The following is a 15,674-nucleotide window of genomic DNA, read 5'->3' on the forward strand; positions in this document are numbered from 1 at the left end:
GAGCTCCTTTCAGATCACTTGAGCTTCTGCTACTGAGGTGACTTAGGGTGGGGCTCCTAGACAGCCTCAGGATGAAGGCGATGGCCAGAACGACTAAGTGATCGGAAGTTTAGAGGCTTAAAACTTTCAACCCCACCCCCACCAACCTCTAGGAAAGGGCAGGGGCACTGAAGATCAAGCTCTATAAAAACTCTTCAAAAAGATGTGGAGAGCTTTCAGGTTGCTGAATGTGTGCAGGTGCTGGCGGGGTGGTGTGCCCAGGCAGGGCATGGAAGCTCTGCGCCTCCCCTGTACCTTGTTCTACCCGTCTCTTCATCTGGCTGTTCATCCTTTATAACAAACTGCTGAATGTAAATAAAGTGTTTCCTTGGGTTCCGTGAGCTGTCCTAGCAAATGATCAGACTCGAGGGGTAGGGTCCTGGGAATCTTGATATGTAGCTAGCTGGTTGGTCAGCAGCACAGGTCACAACCTGGGACTGGAGATTGGTATCTGCAGTAGAGGGCAGTCTTGTCAGACTGAGTCCTAAACCTGTGGATCTGACACTACCTCTAGGAAGACAGTGCCAGAATTGAATTGAATTATAGGGCACGCCTAACGGGTGTCCATTTAAGAATTGCTTGGTGTATGGAGAAAACTCCACACACATCTGTCCACAGAAGTGTTCTGTATTGTGTCTGTCAGTAGAAAGGAAAAAGGTGGGTTTTTTTCCTTCAGAAATGAACTCTTACATTCTTTGGTTTTCTTAGGACTACGTAACTTTTATAGATATTAAAAATGAGGCTGTTTGTGGTGGTTTTACACCTGTAATCCCAGCACTTTGGGAGGCTGAAATGGGAGGATTGCTCGAGGACAGGAGTTTGAGATTGGCCTGGGCAACATAGTGATACCCCTTTCTATTTAAAAAAAACATATGCAATTCAATTTTGGATGGGCACATGGCTTTATCTAACTTAAAGTTACTGTTTGGGGTCATTTTAACAAAAATCAAAACTTTTAATCTACAAGGAAAAACTGTTGTATATCCTAATGACCTTATTCTGGGAAAAGGAAAAGCTGAAAAATTCTACATTTGAGTTAAAAAGCTTTTATTCATCAAAACACAACATAGAAAAAAGCATGCCATGAAATGGGAATATGTATTTTAAAAAAACATATAATTGATGATGAATTAATATCTGCAAATACATGATATTTAATTTCTGATAAAAAATAGCTCAACAGAAAAAATTGGTCAAAAGATAAAACAGCATTTGATAGACAAAAGTCACAAATGGACAATAAACATAAAAAATTGTTTAACTTTATAATTAAGAAAATGTTAATGTCATTTTATATCTACCAGATTTTCAGAAATGCTAAGTATCAATGAGGATGCAGAATGACAAGTACTCCTATCACTCTTGGTGGGACTGTAAACTGGTTCAACCACAGTAGTGATTGTAGTAACAAACTTATATAATTATAAAATAGTGCTTACCAGTGCTAGGCACTCTTTCAAGTACTTTATATAATATTAATTCATTTCATCATCAGGAAAATAATTTGATATTATCTAATTAAGTTGACAGTTTTCCTACAGGAGATTTGGCAGTTCCAATACTAGTTGTATACCCTAGAGGAAGTCTTATAAACGCATGTCAGGAGACTAAGAATGTTTACAACAGCATAGTTAGTAGTAGTAAAACACCAGAGCAATTCAAATGTTCATCAAGAGGAAGCTGGATAAATAAATTGTGGTGAATTCATATATCATGAAATATAATAAGATATCCTTTATATAAAAATAAAAACTGTATAAACATGATGGGGCCAATCCAAGATTAGAAGCAAATATTTGTTAAGTAGAAGAAATATGGTTTAGGGATTCATGCATATTCAGAAAAACTATGACAAGACCCCCAGGTGAACTAGGGTTCTTCAGAGAAACAAGCAGTAGGATACATAGAGATAAGAAAGGATTACTATGGGAATTGGCCCATGTGATCATGGAGAAGTCCCACAATATGCCGTCTGCGAGCTGGATAACCAGGAAGACTGGTGGTGTAATTCTGTCCGAGGCCAAAAACCAGGAGAGGGAGCGGGGAATGGACTAGTTTAAGTTCTAGAGTCCCAAAGGAGCTCCAATGTTTGAGGGTAGGAGGAGACGAATGGCCCCGCTCCAGAAGAGAGAGACTTCACCAATTTACCCTTCTGCCTTTTCGTTCTATCTGGGCCCTCAACAAATTGGATGAAGCTCAGCCACATTGGTAAAAGCAGATCTTCTTTACTCAGTTTATTGATTCAAACGTTAATCTCTTCCAGAAACACCCTCACAAAACCCAAAATGATGTTCACCAGCTGCCTGGGTATCCTTTAACCCAGTCGAGTTGACACACAAAAGTAATCATCACAACAAGGGAATTATACAAACCAAAATCAGGGTAGTGGTTGCTTCTGGATGGAGGATAGGTAATGAGATATTGAAAATACATCAGGCAGTTTAAGTGGTGTTGGGAAAGTTCTCTTTCTTAAGCTGCATGCTAGGTACAAATGTTCATTCTATTATTCTTTATACATACACTGTATATATCTCTTTGAAGTATTTCACAGTATTCTTTATAAGAAAACTAAAAGATGGTCTTGATTTCATCGTTCCTTTTATACAGTGAAGAATGAGACAGTGAGCCCTCAAGACCCCTACTGTGCATGCAGACAGCACTGTGTTTGGCAGTAAAGGCAGCTTTTGTTGACAGCTCTGAGCGCTAGGTTCACAATTCAAAGCATTCTCCCCCCATATCCTCTTCCTAAGTTTTACAGAGGTGACTCTCCCAGTGGATATATATAATGTAACAACTATTTTGATTGGCACTGTAAATTCGTTTTATACTCTTGTCAGAAACTCTGCTATAGCAAATATTTGTTCAGATGAAGAATTGATCAACACGTGGTTCTGAATATCCCTGCTCATTCTTTCTCTCTCTTTTTTTTTTTTTTTGAGACATAGTCTTGCTCTGTCACCCCAGGTAGAGTGCAGTGGTGTCATCATAGTTCACAGCAACCTCAAACTCTTGGGCTCAAGCGATCCTCCTGCGTCAGCTTCCTGAGTAGCTGGGACTACAGGTGCATAACCTGACACCCTGCTAATTTTTCTATTTTTAGTAGAGACAGTTCTCATTCTTCTAGGATATTCAGTTCCAAGATGATATATTCTAGAGAATTCAGCTTTGCTGGCTTTGTTCTTTTCTGGGGGTGAGGGCCAGGGTGGGGGCTGCAAGAGCGAGAGTTTTCTTTCTTGTCACTTTACCAATTTATTAGCTGAGCAAGTACTTAACCTGTGTCTGTTTTCTTATCAGTAAAATGGATATAAGCAAGTGTGTGATGATATATGTGTATCTATCTACTTATCAATCACTTGGAGGAAGGCCTAGCATGTAGTAAGTGCTACATAAGCTTTAGTTGTTATTATTGGTCATGTACGGTCTAATGGTTTTCAACAAAATTCTGCAAATGGCAACTGTTTGATTAAATTATAATTTATCTTTTGTAAACAAAGAGGACCTTTAACATTAGAAACATAATGATAAATAAACCAGATAATATAAAATTTGAGATTATAATTAAATCTCAGCTTAAATTTTATTTCTAAATAATTTTTACATAAAACTGTGACATGATTTCTTTAAATCTTAGCATTTAAGTTCACATCCAGTCCGAAAATTATGATTTAACAATACCTAAAATTTAAATTATGCTAGTTGATATAATGTTGTCCTATAGCATTTCATCTGATCTTCAAATCACACTTTGAAATGGGAATTATAATCCATATTTTATAGATGGAGAGAATTAAGCTCAGAAGGACCAGATATCTTAGCAAAAGTAATGGGGCCAGTCTAAGACTGACAACTGGGTGGCCTAACTTCAAGCCCAGGGCCCTTGCCACTATGCAAAAGTTGACTTGCCACTCTTTTCATTATTCTAGATATTGAACTTTCAAATTGCCTATATTTCCGATTGTAGCCATAGGCCAAAGTGGAAATATCATATTTGGTTTTGATTTAAAATAATTTTATCAACTATCTGTTATTTGTAAATGCTAATGAACCGTTACTTGAGGTTATAAAAAGTTAAATTCATTTCTTCAATAGTAACCCATACTACACATACATCAGAAAGCTTGCAAATAAACTCTGAAGGGAATTGTCTAAAAGTGTGAAAAGCTAACTTTGTACTCTGTTTTTTAAGTTTATGTTTTTATCTGTTTAAGTTTACACTTCAATTTTTAAAAACTAGTGTTTTGTTTGGATTATGAAAGTAATACATTCTCATCAAAACACTTAACACATAAAACTGAACCCATAGTAAACAAAAATTACCTGTCTTTCTACACAGAAATAACCACCATTTAATATTTTAATGGATCACTTTCAAATTTGAGATATAGGTAATATACAAATATTTACATAGATTACATTATATAAAATATTTTATATCTTTTCTCACTAAAGTTTTATTATAAGCATTTTCTTTTTAAATTATCATATTAAAACTAAATTGAATTTATCCCAGAGACACAAAGATAGCATAACAACCATGGACGATGAGTTGAGGCTGACCTGAATGCCTTCCAGGGCTGAGATGGTGTCATTGATTGCTTCAGTTGAAGTCAAGAACAAATTTCTTACCATATTTTTTTAACTGAATGACCCCTGTTATAGAGGAAGTTGCCCACAAGGAGCACATAAATAATGAAGTGGTTATCCTTTTGGGAATCTCCACCAACTAATGAAGGGTAGACTCATTTTGGAGACATCTCCACAATTGTCTAAAGGATGAGGGATCTACTAGCAGTACTTCCTTAAACACCTGCAGTTCTCTTATGACCACCCATAAGGTGCACATGTTTTGGGGAGGGAGGCAGGTTAATGCCTGGCTTCTATGTAAGAAGTGCTGTCCCATTTGACAAAATGGAAATGAGTAAATACAAGTAAAATGGAAGAAGCTGCCCCAAGCGACTGGAGTGAATTTTGTCATTTTTGTCTTCTTATATTGGTCTCCACATCTCTTTCAGAAATCAATGAAGAAAGCTCAGAATAAAAAACAACAACAACAAAGAATTCTTGTTTGAACATGTGACACAAGGAGTTAAACCTCTATTTCTGTCCTTTAAATTTTTATTTTCATGTGTGTGTATGTGAAAAGATCACAAAACTTGAAAGACGAACAGAGGGCTGATGGTAGGAAGTATGTGAATGCTAATATAGTTTCTTCTCCCTGAACATATGTTGCTCCATTTGTTTTTGCCTTTTCAATTCTGCCTTTTTCCTGTCATTCTGTGCTGGTTAGGACCTCTAAACAATGTTGAATAGAAGTGATGTGCTTCGTCTTGTTCATTTTAAAGTGAATGCTCTGTTTCTCCATTAAAAATGATCTTTGCCATAGGGTTTTTATGGATACCTATTATTTGTGAGAAGTTTCCTTCAAATCCTGGTTTGCTAATATTTTTGTTTTGGAAATTACCACACTGAATTTACCAAATACACAGCCGTGCTATATTTTGTTTGGGATCATTCCAACATCTGTGTTTCCTAGGGATCTAAAACTGTTGCTTCTAACTGATTGAGAATCTAGAATAATATGTCCTTTTGAAGCTTTACAGAGGCTCCTGAGGGCTCCCATTCATCCAAAAAAATTCCCCTTCCTGTTTCTGATCATATATTTTGCCATATTAAAGACATGGACTGTGTATACAAATACGTTAGTGTGTGTCGCTGAGGAGGAAGAGATGAAAATGGTTCTGTAAAAGGGAATGTGAAGGACTCCGATTTTGAAATTATTTTAAAAATTTGAAATTTCTTTTAAAAATCTATAGCAAACACCACAACATGCTAACATTTGTTCATTTTGGGAGGGAAATAAATGTATTTGTTACCCTTTGAAACCTATATTTTCAAAGTTAAGTTTTAGAACAGGAAAAGTTACTCTGTTGATAATCTTTGATTAAATTTTACAGCAAGTAGAATTAGTCACTCCATCCCACAGCCCTTTGCTACTGTGCCATATAATTATTTTGACGTACTATTTTTCTCTCTATATTTTCTTTTATGTATTACTTCCCCAATATTAAAAAAATATAGAAAAAAAAGAAAAGCTGGTATAGCAATAGTATCAGATAAAAAAAATTTAGAATGAAGAGACTGTTTTTACATGTTTCACTCTTATCAGCTTTTAAATCTCTCAAGAGCAGGGACTTTGTGTTTGTATTCTTGGAATTTGGCCAGTATCTGGCTTATTCTGCTGACTATAAGTGCTAAAATTCACAAGCACGAAGTTTGGAGTCAGAAGAGCAATTAAAGACCTATGCTTCTTTACTCTTTTTAAGTAATTTTATGCCATTGTACTGAATGCATTTCTGTAAATGGATTCAGATTTTTCACGGGATGGGGATGAGGCAGAGAGAGCTAGCTAACTCCTCCATGCTGCCCTTCTTTGAGCACCCAGTTGACTACATTTCCTAGCCACCCTAGAAATCAGGCATAGCCATGTAATTAAGTTCTCTCTAGTGGAATATAAACATCAATGATATGTGGCATTTCCAGGCAAGGCCCACAAAAACCTTCTACGTGTACTCGTCCATGCTTTTCCCTTTCTAGCTGACTGGGATGTCAGTACCTCCTTGAAAGCCATATGTTTCAGATGGCAGGACTGACATCATTCTCTGTTCCTGTGATTATGGGGAAGAGAACTGACCCATAAAACTAAACACCTACTCTGAACTGTTACTTGAGTAAGACATAACCTTGTATGTATTAAGATTTGGGGGGCAATTTGTTTCTGTTGTTTAGGCTACCTTAACCAATAAGTAATACAAAATATAAAAATATTATATGGATAATCTTGGGCAAGTCATGTAATTTCTAGGACTCAATTTCCTCATTTGTGAAAAATAATATTGACTTCAAATTTAGAAAATGAAGAGATAAGCTATGTACAGTATTTTATAAACTCCAAGGTACAAGATAATCATAAAAAGTAAAAAGGGGAGTATTTACTATTTTAAATCTATGTAATAAATACTTAAGTTAAAAAAGTTATTCTTTTAGGATGCTACCACTTTTCTGAAATATTTTGTTTTCTAATTGCTTATTTAGAAAAAAGTCATATTCATGCTCTATGCTTGTAGAGCTGAAATAGTAGCCCATATAAAGAATAAAAAAATACAAAAAAGATGAATGTTTAATCAGAATTTATGCTTCCATTATTGTCTTGTCTGAATTAGTCTTCTTATTTATTACCTTAAGATATTAGTTATATAATTTATAATTATAAATATAATGAATTAGACATTCATTATAATTTTAAAATATAATTTTCGATTTTTAAAAAGAGTGTTTATATTTAAAACCATGGGAGCCTAAAAAAATTAATGATCTTATATTAAATAACCTTGATGCAAAAATGATACTCAAAATATTTATTAATACACCATTTTAAACCTCTTACCTAAAACAAATTTTTGAGCCACTGAAAAAGTGAACATCCTCACAGAAAGATTTAATGTTACCATAGGCATACTCCATTTGAACATTAACTCCATTAAGTTATTTAAAAGTTACACAGTTATACATTAAAAATCCAATGAGATCAATAACACAGGGTAACTATATGCTATCGTTTTGAACAAACATTTCAAATGTAGACTGACCACATATTTTGTTTAAATCTTAAACAATAAATGTTTCATTTTGCTGAGACAGCCTTTGTTGTCAGGAGGTTCTACTGGTTTCTTAGAAACAGAGCTGCTCCACACTGAATCCACTGGTCTTGGTTGCCCCCACATGGAACATCGATATTGGTAACCACACGATCCCTTTCAGCACTTGTGTAAACAGGCAAAGAGATGCTCTCATCAGGAGAATATGGGCCATATGCACTCTGTTTAAAAAAAAAAAAATTTGTTTTAAAATATAGCAATATACTAAAATGAAGCAGATTACTAGATAACCAAAGAAACAAACACAAAACCTCCCCAATAGTTTAACATTTTATTATGAAATCTTTTAAATGAATACTAATATAATAAACCTCTATCATCCTGCTGCAATAATTATTAACTCATGGCCTATTGTGTTTCATTCACAACTTCCCCCAGCCCCAAATATTGGAGTATTTTGAACCACATCTTATAAATGTTCATCTATAAATAATACTATCACCATGAAAAAATTTCCTAATACCATTTATCCAAATATCGCATAATGTTTAAAATATTTTTTCTTAGAATTATTGCTAAAATAAAGCTCACATTTTGCAATTTGTTGATATGTCTCTTAAGTTTCTGAAATAAATTTTTCCTAGCAATTTGTTTGCTGAAGAAACATATCAAAGAGTCTGCCACATTCTGACTTTCGTTGGTTACATTCCCATGGTATCATGTTCCTCTGTTGCTTGTATTCTGATTTTTCAGTTGGCTCCTGTGTTCTGGTATGTCCCTAGTTATCTTAAGCTTCCTTGCCTTTCTAGTTAGTATGTCAAGTGTTACAAGCTCATTTTGTATACATCCTGCTCCAGAAATCAAATTAGTCATTACTCTATGCTGATGATCCCTGGTTCCTTTCAAAAGAGTAGGTATTAGAGACCATAATTTGGGTGGTAGGAATAATCATTTTCATTCTAGGATTTTTCAGGGATTGGGGCTTAGAAATATGTATTTTTAAAAGAAAAACATCAAGAGTTCATAATGGTATTTACAATTCAAACTTAGGATTAGTGTTTTTACTTATATGATTTTATTCAACACATTATTATGATTTATTTTTTTGAGGTGGAATGGAAGTTAAGAGACAAGCTAGACCCATGTAAGCTAGAATATTACAAGTGATGAATCAGAAGCCCACAGAATTTACCCAGGGTTAACCTTCTTAGGAAGTAGCAAAGTTGTCATAGATAGTAAAGTTGAAAAAACATTTTGGCATATGAATATTAGCAGTTAAAGACTCTGTCATTCTGTTACTTTTCAAATAGAAGACAATAATAGCATTGATGGAAATAAATCATTTTCTGGCTCTAGAATACTTGTCTAGGAGCTCCTGACCCTAAATAGGTTGCCCTCCAAGCATTAGTTTCCCTATTATTAATATAAATGAACAAATGACACTTGCCCACCTTACAGGATGTCAAAAGAATCAGATGATGTATGTAAGAGCTCAAATATAAGTATTATTTATCCACATATCTCTAATTCTTTGGACTGCCTTTTCTTTACTCCCTACTAATTCTCAAATCAACTAGAAAAAGAAATCCTAGCTTTTTAGCATCTACAAGTCTTGGATGGTACTATGATAGAAATTAAATATTTTTGCTTCATGGAAAAACTAAAATATTTTTAAACCTAAGTGGGCATTATTTGAAATTTCCATTTTTTTCCAATCCCCCACCCCCCAACACACACAGGAAACTATGGTTCTTTTTTTCTTTTAATTACCAAACTTCTTAGTTTTATTCACTGTTTCCACAAAAATATCATTGGAAGGAAAGTCCAACATCATTTTACATGATTATCTTTAACAAGGGAACTACAAGTGATTTTTTTGTATATTTTCTTTTTTATTTAAATAGATTTGGGAGTACAGGTGGTTTTTTTATTACATGGCTGAATTATGCACTGGAAAAGCCTAGGCTTGTAATATACCTGTCATGTAAATAGTATACATTGTATCCAACAGGTAATTTTTCATCTCATACCCTCCACCTCCCACTTATAAGTGAGAACATGTAGTATTTGGTTTTTGGTTTCTGGGTTGGTTCACTTAGAATAATGGCCTCCAGTTCCATCCAATTTCCTGCAAAAGACAGTATTTCATTCCTTTTGATGGCTGAGTAGTATTCCATGGTGTGTGGGTGTGTGTGTGTGTGTGTGTGTGTGTGTGTGTGTATACATACACACACTAGATTTTCTATATTCACTCATCCATTGGTGAGCATTTGGGTTGGCTCCATATCTTTGCAATTGTGAATTGTGCTGCAATAAACATATGGATGCAGCTATCTCTTATAAAATGGCTTCTCTTCCTTTGAGTAGATCCCCAATAGTGGGATGGCTAGATTGAATGGTAGATCTACTTTTAGTTCTTTGAGAAATCTCCATACTGTTCTCCATAGAGGTTGTACTAATTTACATTCCTGCAAACAATGTAGAAGCGTTCCCTTTTCACTACATCTGCATAAGCATTTATCATTCTTTTGACTTTTTGTTAATGGCCATTTGATGGGGGTAAGGTGGTGTCTCATTGTGGTTTTAATCTACATTTCCCTAGTGATTAGTGATGTTAAGCATTTTTTCATATGTTTGCAGGTCATTTGTTTCTCTTCTTTTGAAAAATGGCTGTTCATGTCTTTGGCCCACTTTTTAATAGGGTTCTTTGGTTTTATCTTGCTGATTTGAGTTCTTTGTAGATTCTAGATATTGGTCCTTTGTCAGATGTATAACTTGTGAATATTTTCTGCCATTCTGTAGGTTGTCTGTTTATTGATCATCTCTTTTGCTGTACAGAAGCTTTTTAGTTTAATTAAGTCCCACTTATTAATTTTTTTTTTTTGTATTTGCTTTTGGGATCTTACGTTATAAATTCTCTACCTAGGCTAATGTTGAGGACAGTTTTTTCTTAGATCTTCTTCTAATATTTGTATAATGTCAGGTCTTACATTTAAGTTTTTACTCCATCTTGAGTTAACTTTTGTATATAGTGAGAGATAGGATCCAGTTTCATTATTCTGCAGGAGACTATCCAATTTTCCCAGCACCATTTATTGAAAAGGGCATCCTTAACCTAGGGTATGCCTTTATTGACTTTGTTAAAGATCAGTTGGTTGTAGGTATCTGGCTTTATTTCTGGCTTCTCTATTCTGTTCCATTGGTCTATGTGTGTCTACTTTTATACCAGTTCCATGCTGTTTTGTTTACTACTGCCTTGTAGTATAAATTGAAGTAGGGTAATATGCCTCTAGTTTTTTGCTCTTTTTTTACCCAGGATTGCTTTGGCTATTTGGGCTTTTTATTGGTTCCATATGAATTTTAGGGATATGTTTTCTAATTCTGTGAAAAATGACATTGGTATTTTGATAGGAATTGTACTGAATCTGTAGATTACTTTGGGCAGTATGGACATATTAACAGTGTTGATTCTACCAATCCATGAGCATGAGACTTTTCCATTTGCTTGTGTCACCTATGATTTCTTTCATCAGTGTTTCGTAGTTCTCCTCATAGAGATCTTTCAACTCCTTGGTTAAGTATATTCTGAGGTATTTTATTTATTTTTGTAGCTATTATAAATGGAATTGAGTTCTTGATTTGATTCTCAGCTTGGTTGTTATCAGTGTATAAATATGCTACAGATTTGTATCTGTTGGTTTTGTAATGTAAGACTTTACTGAATTCATTTACCAATTCTAGGAGTCTTCTGGAGGAATCTTTAGGATTTTCTAGGTATAAGACCATATCATCAGCAAACAGGGATAGTTTGACTTCCTCTTTTCCCATTTGGATGCCCTTTATTTCTCTTGCCTGATTGCTCTAGCTAGGACTGCTAGTATTATGTTGAATAGAAGTCGCGGCAATGGGTACCCTTGTCTTGTTCCAGTACTCAGGGGGAATACGCTCAACTTTTCCCCATTCAGTATGATGTTGGCTGTGGGTCTGTCATATATGGCTTTTATTATTTTGAGGTATGTTCCCTTATGCCTAGTTTAAGGGTTTTTATCATGAAGCAGTGCTGGATTTTAGCAAATGCTTTTTTTGCATCTATTGAGAGGATCATATGGTTTCTGTTTTTAATTCTGTTTATGTGGTGAATCACATTTATTGATTTGCATATGTTGAACCATCCTTGCATTCCCTGGGCTAAAAGCCACTTGATTGTGGTGAATTATGGTTTTGATGTTCTGTTGGATTTGCTATGCTTAGTATTTTTTTTGAGGGTTTTTGCATCTATATTCATCAGGGATACTAGTCTGTAGTTTTCTTTTTTGTTGTATCCTTTCTTGGCTTTTGTATCAGGGTGATACTGGCTTTGTACAGTGAGTCAGGGAGGATTCCCTCTTTCTCTATGTTATGGAACAGTTTCAGTAGAAGAGGTTCCAGTTCTTTGTAGGTCTGGTAGAATTCAGCTGTGATCCATCTGGTCCTGGGCTTTTCTTTGTTGGGATATTTCTTATTACAGATTCAATCTTGCTACTCGTTATTGGTCTGTTCAGGATTTCTGTTTCTTCTTCATTCAAGATTGGGAGGTCATGTGTTTCCAAAAATTTATCCATTTCCTCTAGATATTCTAGTTTGTGTGCATAGAGGTATTCATAGTAGTCTTAGATGATATTTTGTATGTCTGTGGTATCAGTTGTAATGTCTCCTTTCTCATTTATGATTGAGATAATGTGAATCTTCTCTCTTCTTTTCTTGGTTAATCTAGCCAGTGGCCTGTTGATTTTGTTTATTCAAAGAAATAAGTTTTTGTTTCATTGATCCTTTGTATTGTTTTTGGTTTTTATTTCATTTAGTTTTGCTCTGATCTTTGTTATTTCTTTTCTTTTGCTAGCTGTGGGTTTGGTTGTTCTTTTTCTAGTTCTGTGAGGTGTGACATTAGGTTGTTAATTTGTGTTATTTCTGTCTTTTTGATATACGCATTTAGTGCTATGAAATTCCCTCAGAGCACTACTTTTCCTGTATTCCAGAGACTTTGGTAGCTTATGTTGCCATTGTCATTTAGTTCAAAAAAATTTTTTTTTTATTTCAGGATATTATGAGGATACAAACGTTCTGGTTACATTTCATGATTTTGCCTCACCCAAGTGAGGTTTAGAGGCTTGCCCTTCCCCTCTACAATGCACACCATGTCCATTAGTTGTGAGTTTACCCCCTTCCACCCCACTAAGTCCTGGAGAATATTACTACTGTGTGAGCACCACAGTGTTGATCAGTTAGTGCCAATTTTGATTTCCATTTTGATTTTGGTGTTGACTTAAAGATCATTCAGCAGTAGGTTAAGTTACATGTACCTTTGTATAGTTTTTAGAGTTCCTCTTTGAATTGATATCTAGTTTTATTCCAATGTGGCTTGAAAAGATATACAGTACAATTTGAGTTTTTGAAAATTTGTGAGACTTGTTTTGTGAGGTGATATATGGTTTGTCTTGGAAGATGTCCCATGTGCTAATGAGAGGAATTCTGTAGTTTTTTGCATAAAATGATAAGTAAATGTTTGCTAGATTTGTTATATGGTCCTACTTAAGTCCAGTGTTTGTTGATTTTCTACCTCAGTGCTCTGCCCAGTTCTGTAAGTGGAGTGTCGAAGTCCCCCACTATTATTATGTTGCTCTTCATTTCATTTCTTAGGTCTAGTAGTACTTCTTTTATGAGTCTGGAGGTCCAGTGTTAGGTGCATATATATTTAGGATTGTTATATCTTCTTACTGAATTGATCTCTTTATCATTATATAATGTGTTTTTTTTTTCACTGTTCTTGATTTAAAGTTTGTTTTATCTGATATGAGAATAGCTACTACTGCCTGCTTGTGATCTCTGTGTGCATGGAAGATATTTTTCTACCCCTTTACCTTAAGTCTATGTGACTCTTCACAAGCTAAAGGGTTTCCTGGAGACAGCAGATATTTGAGAGGGGTGTGTGTGTGTGTGTGTGTGTGTGTGTGTGTGTGTGTGTGTGTGTGGTGAGACAGAGTCTCGCTCTGTTGCCCTGGCTAGAGAGCAGTAGCATCATCATAGCTCACTACAGCCTCAAACTCCTGGGTTCAAGCAATCCTCCTGCCTCAGCCTCCTGAGTAGCTGGGACTACAGGCACAGGCCACCAAGTCCAGCTATTGTTTTCTATTTTTGGTAGAGATGGGGTCTCACTCTTGCTCAGGCTGGTTTTGAACTCCTGATCTCAAGCAATCCTCCTGCCTCGGCCTCCCAGTGTTAGGATTACAGGTGTGAGCAACCATGCCGGCTGTTGGGTTGTATTTTTTTAATCCATTCTGTTAATTTGTATCTTTTAAGTGGGCCATTTAGACCATTTATATTCAATGTTAATATTGGTGAGATACTCTTCCAGTAATCACGCTGACTGTTACCCAGTTGCTGTGTATTTATTCTCCCTTGTGTTACTCCTATAAGAGCTGTGAGTTTTCACTTTTGACTGTTTTTACCCTACTGAGTATTGACCACTCTCCTCAGTGTTTAGAGCACTTTTGAGCATTTCTTGTTGGGCAGGATTAGTGGTGACAAATTTCCTTAGTGTTTGCTTGTCTGGGAAAGATTTTATTTCTCCTTCGCTTATGAAACTTAGTTTTGCAGGATACAAAATTCTTGGCTAACAGTTACTCTGTTTAATAACACTAAATATGGGACCCCAATACCTTCTGGCTTATAAGGTTTCAGTTGAGAAGTCTGCTGTTAATTTGATGGGTTTTCCTTTGTAAATTACTTGATGCTTTCACTCATAGCTTGTAGGATTTCCTCCTTAGTTTTGACTTTGGCTTGACTGTTGACTATGTGCCTTGGTGATGTCCTATTTGGAATAATTCTTCCAGGAGTTTGTTGATCTTTTTTATCTTGATGTCTAAATCTCTAGTATGACCAAGGAAGTATTCCCCCATTATTCCCTCAAATAGGTTTTTCATGCTTTTTCTTCTTCTCCCTCAGGGATATCCATGTTTCTTATCTTAGAGCATTTTATATAATCCCATATTTCTTGAAGATTTTGTTCATTTCTCTTGATTCTTTTTTCTTCATTTTTCACTGACGGGGTTATTTCAAAAGCCTGTCTTCAACTCTAAAATTCTTTCTTCTGCTTGGCTTAATGTGTTATTAAGACTTTTCACTGTGTTTTGAGATTCTGTCAATGACTCTTTTATATTTTCAGAAGTTCTGGGTTTTTTAAAATTATCTGTCTCTGAATTTTTTTGTTGTTGTTATCTTTGTGTTGGTTTTCATCTTTCTCATGGATCCCAATGAGCTTACTTGCGATCCATATTTTAATTCCATATCTGACATTTCAAAAATTTCCTTTTGGTTGGAGTCCATTGCTGGAGAGTAAGTGTGATCCTTTGTGGGTGTTGAGAGAGCCTTTTTTTTTTTTTTTTTCATATTGCCAGCGTTTTTATGCTGGTTCTTTCTCATATAGAACCTCATCCCTCAGCTCAATAGAGATAGCTTTGCAGTTCACCTGTTCTCTTCTGGGAACTCTGTTGCTCAGTGTTGACAGGGGGAGGCATACTGCCTTTTAGCTTGTGCAGGTAGGTACCCACTGCAGTGTTGCTGGCGATTTGAGTCAGTTCAACCTTAGACACCTGGGAGAGTGTTCAGATGCCAGTGGTGGTAGACTCTAAGCTAGGTAATCCCTAACAGATCCCACGTCCCTGGATGGTGTGCTTGAGTCCTGGGTAGACTAGGTTGAGATTGGGGTGGCACACTTGCCCTCAAGCCTCCCTGAGTTCAGCTGTGATAGACAGGGTAGGGCGACCTCCTGCTATGGAACAATGCTTAGGCAAGAGAAGGGTGGATACACTGTGAGCCTGTGATAGAAGGGGTGAGCCCCTCTTGACAAGATTAGCAGAAGTAGGCAGCTGTGTGCTGCTTTCACCCTCCTCTCTCAGCATTGACAGTAGTCTTTGTCCTTTGAGGGCACAAAAGTGCACAGAT

General features: G+C 35.8%; 1 protein-coding gene across 1 annotated transcript in view; it reads right to left on the minus strand.

The window, feature by feature from the left end:
• Positions 1–7,446: 7,446 nt before the first annotated feature.
• The window catches only part of DYNC2H1 (dynein cytoplasmic 2 heavy chain 1), a 279,710-nt gene continuing 271,482 nt past the window's right edge, over positions 7,447–15,674 (minus strand). Inside the window, exon 89 of the mRNA XM_045556812.1 lies at positions 7,447–7,915. Within this exon, the coding sequence (XP_045412768.1) occupies positions 7,757–7,915 (159 nt within the window). The 3' untranslated portion in view covers positions 7,447–7,756. The remainder of the gene's footprint in view (positions 7,916–15,674) is intronic.

The sequence above is a fragment of the Lemur catta genome, chromosome 7, assembly GCF_020740605.2.
Source record: "Lemur catta isolate mLemCat1 chromosome 7, mLemCat1.pri, whole genome shotgun sequence".
Taxonomy (NCBI): Eukaryota; Metazoa; Chordata; class Mammalia; order Primates; family Lemuridae; genus Lemur; species Lemur catta.